Raw genomic sequence first — 1,163 nt, forward strand, 5'->3', positions numbered from 1 at the left:
ATGAGCAGGGTGTTCGTGCGGGCCGCGGAGGCCTCCAGAGCCAGAGGAGTCCAGTGGCAACCTCTGGGTGCCGGGGATCAGATAGGGGAGGCTGTGCTTGAGGAAAAGACCTGCACGGCCAGCAGATTTCTCCTCTAGATTGGTGGTTAGCAAGGCGGAAACAAGCCGCAGCGCTGGGCCGGCACCTCCCAAACGCTGGGGAGCCACGGCTCCTCCCTTGGCCACTCGCTGCCTCCGCCCAGCCCCTGGCCAGGTACATAAGAACCCCCGGGAGCAGCCCAGGCACCACCAACCCGCTCCAGCGAGGCAGACAGCTGCACCTCCAGCTCCAGCACCGCTGCTCTTGAGGAGAGGCACCGGGAAGCCTTCGGCATGGGTAAGAGATGCTCAGGGGACCGGGGCACTTGTTCCCCTGCAGCACTTCTGGGGCTCCCTCTCGCCTGCAGAAGCTCCTGCCGAGTGGCTGCAGCGTCCGTGCTGGGGGCGGCCTCCCCGTCTGCGGGGGCACGGTCAGAGGGACGGGGAGCCTGGTCCCCACTGGCAGCCGGGGACCCATCGGGTGGGAGGTTTTCTTCGGAACAGGCTCCTCTTGGGCCGTGCACGTTGCTCATTCTACTCTTTTCTTCTCCTCAACCCAGACAGATGCAGAGTTCAGTGCTGCGAGTACTCCTCCTGCCACGATGCGAAAGGCAAGTCGTCTGGGGCGTGTTTGGGGATGGGTGGGGATGGGGAAGGAGCTCCTGCTAGCGGAGCCCACCCTTGTGGAGCCGTGTGCGCCCAGCCCCGTCCCTCCTCGGCAGAGAGCCGTCACGGGGTGGGATCCGCTGCTGTGGGTCTCTTACCTCTGCTCGGTGACAGAAGCCGGGCTGGGCAGTGGGCAGTGAGCAAGGAGGAAGCTTGCAGCATCCAGAAAAATAAGTTCAGTCCTATCTGAGAGGCCGTTGAGGCTCCTTCTTTTCTCTCCTGGCTGGCCCGCGGCGGGTTTTAACACAAGCTTTCTGACTGCCCAGCTCCTAGGGAGGAGGTTGCCTACGTGACCTGCACCTACAGGGGAACGTGCATCGAGGAACCTGACTTCCTGGCCACCGTCGACCTGAACCCCAAATCTGCCCATTACGGCCAGGTACCGGGCTCTTCACGGGGGGTTTACTGGGCTGGTGACC

General features: G+C 63.6%; 1 protein-coding gene across 1 annotated transcript in view; it reads left to right on the forward strand.

The window, feature by feature from the left end:
- Positions 1-372: 372 nt before the first annotated feature.
- The window catches only part of LOC104273090 (selenium-binding protein 1-like), a gene marked incomplete at its 3' end in the record, with an annotated part of 2,824 nt that continues 2,033 nt past the window's right edge, over positions 373-1,163 (forward strand). The window contains 2 exon segments of the mRNA XM_009868296.1: positions 373-376; positions 1,011-1,125. Of these exon segments, the coding sequence (XP_009866598.1) occupies positions 373-376; positions 1,011-1,125 (119 nt within the window).

The sequence above is a fragment of the Apaloderma vittatum genome, unplaced genomic scaffold, assembly GCF_000703405.1.
Source record: "Apaloderma vittatum isolate BGI_N311 unplaced genomic scaffold, ASM70340v1 scaffold12304, whole genome shotgun sequence".
NCBI classification, from domain to species: Eukaryota; Metazoa; Chordata; class Aves; order Trogoniformes; family Trogonidae; genus Apaloderma; species Apaloderma vittatum.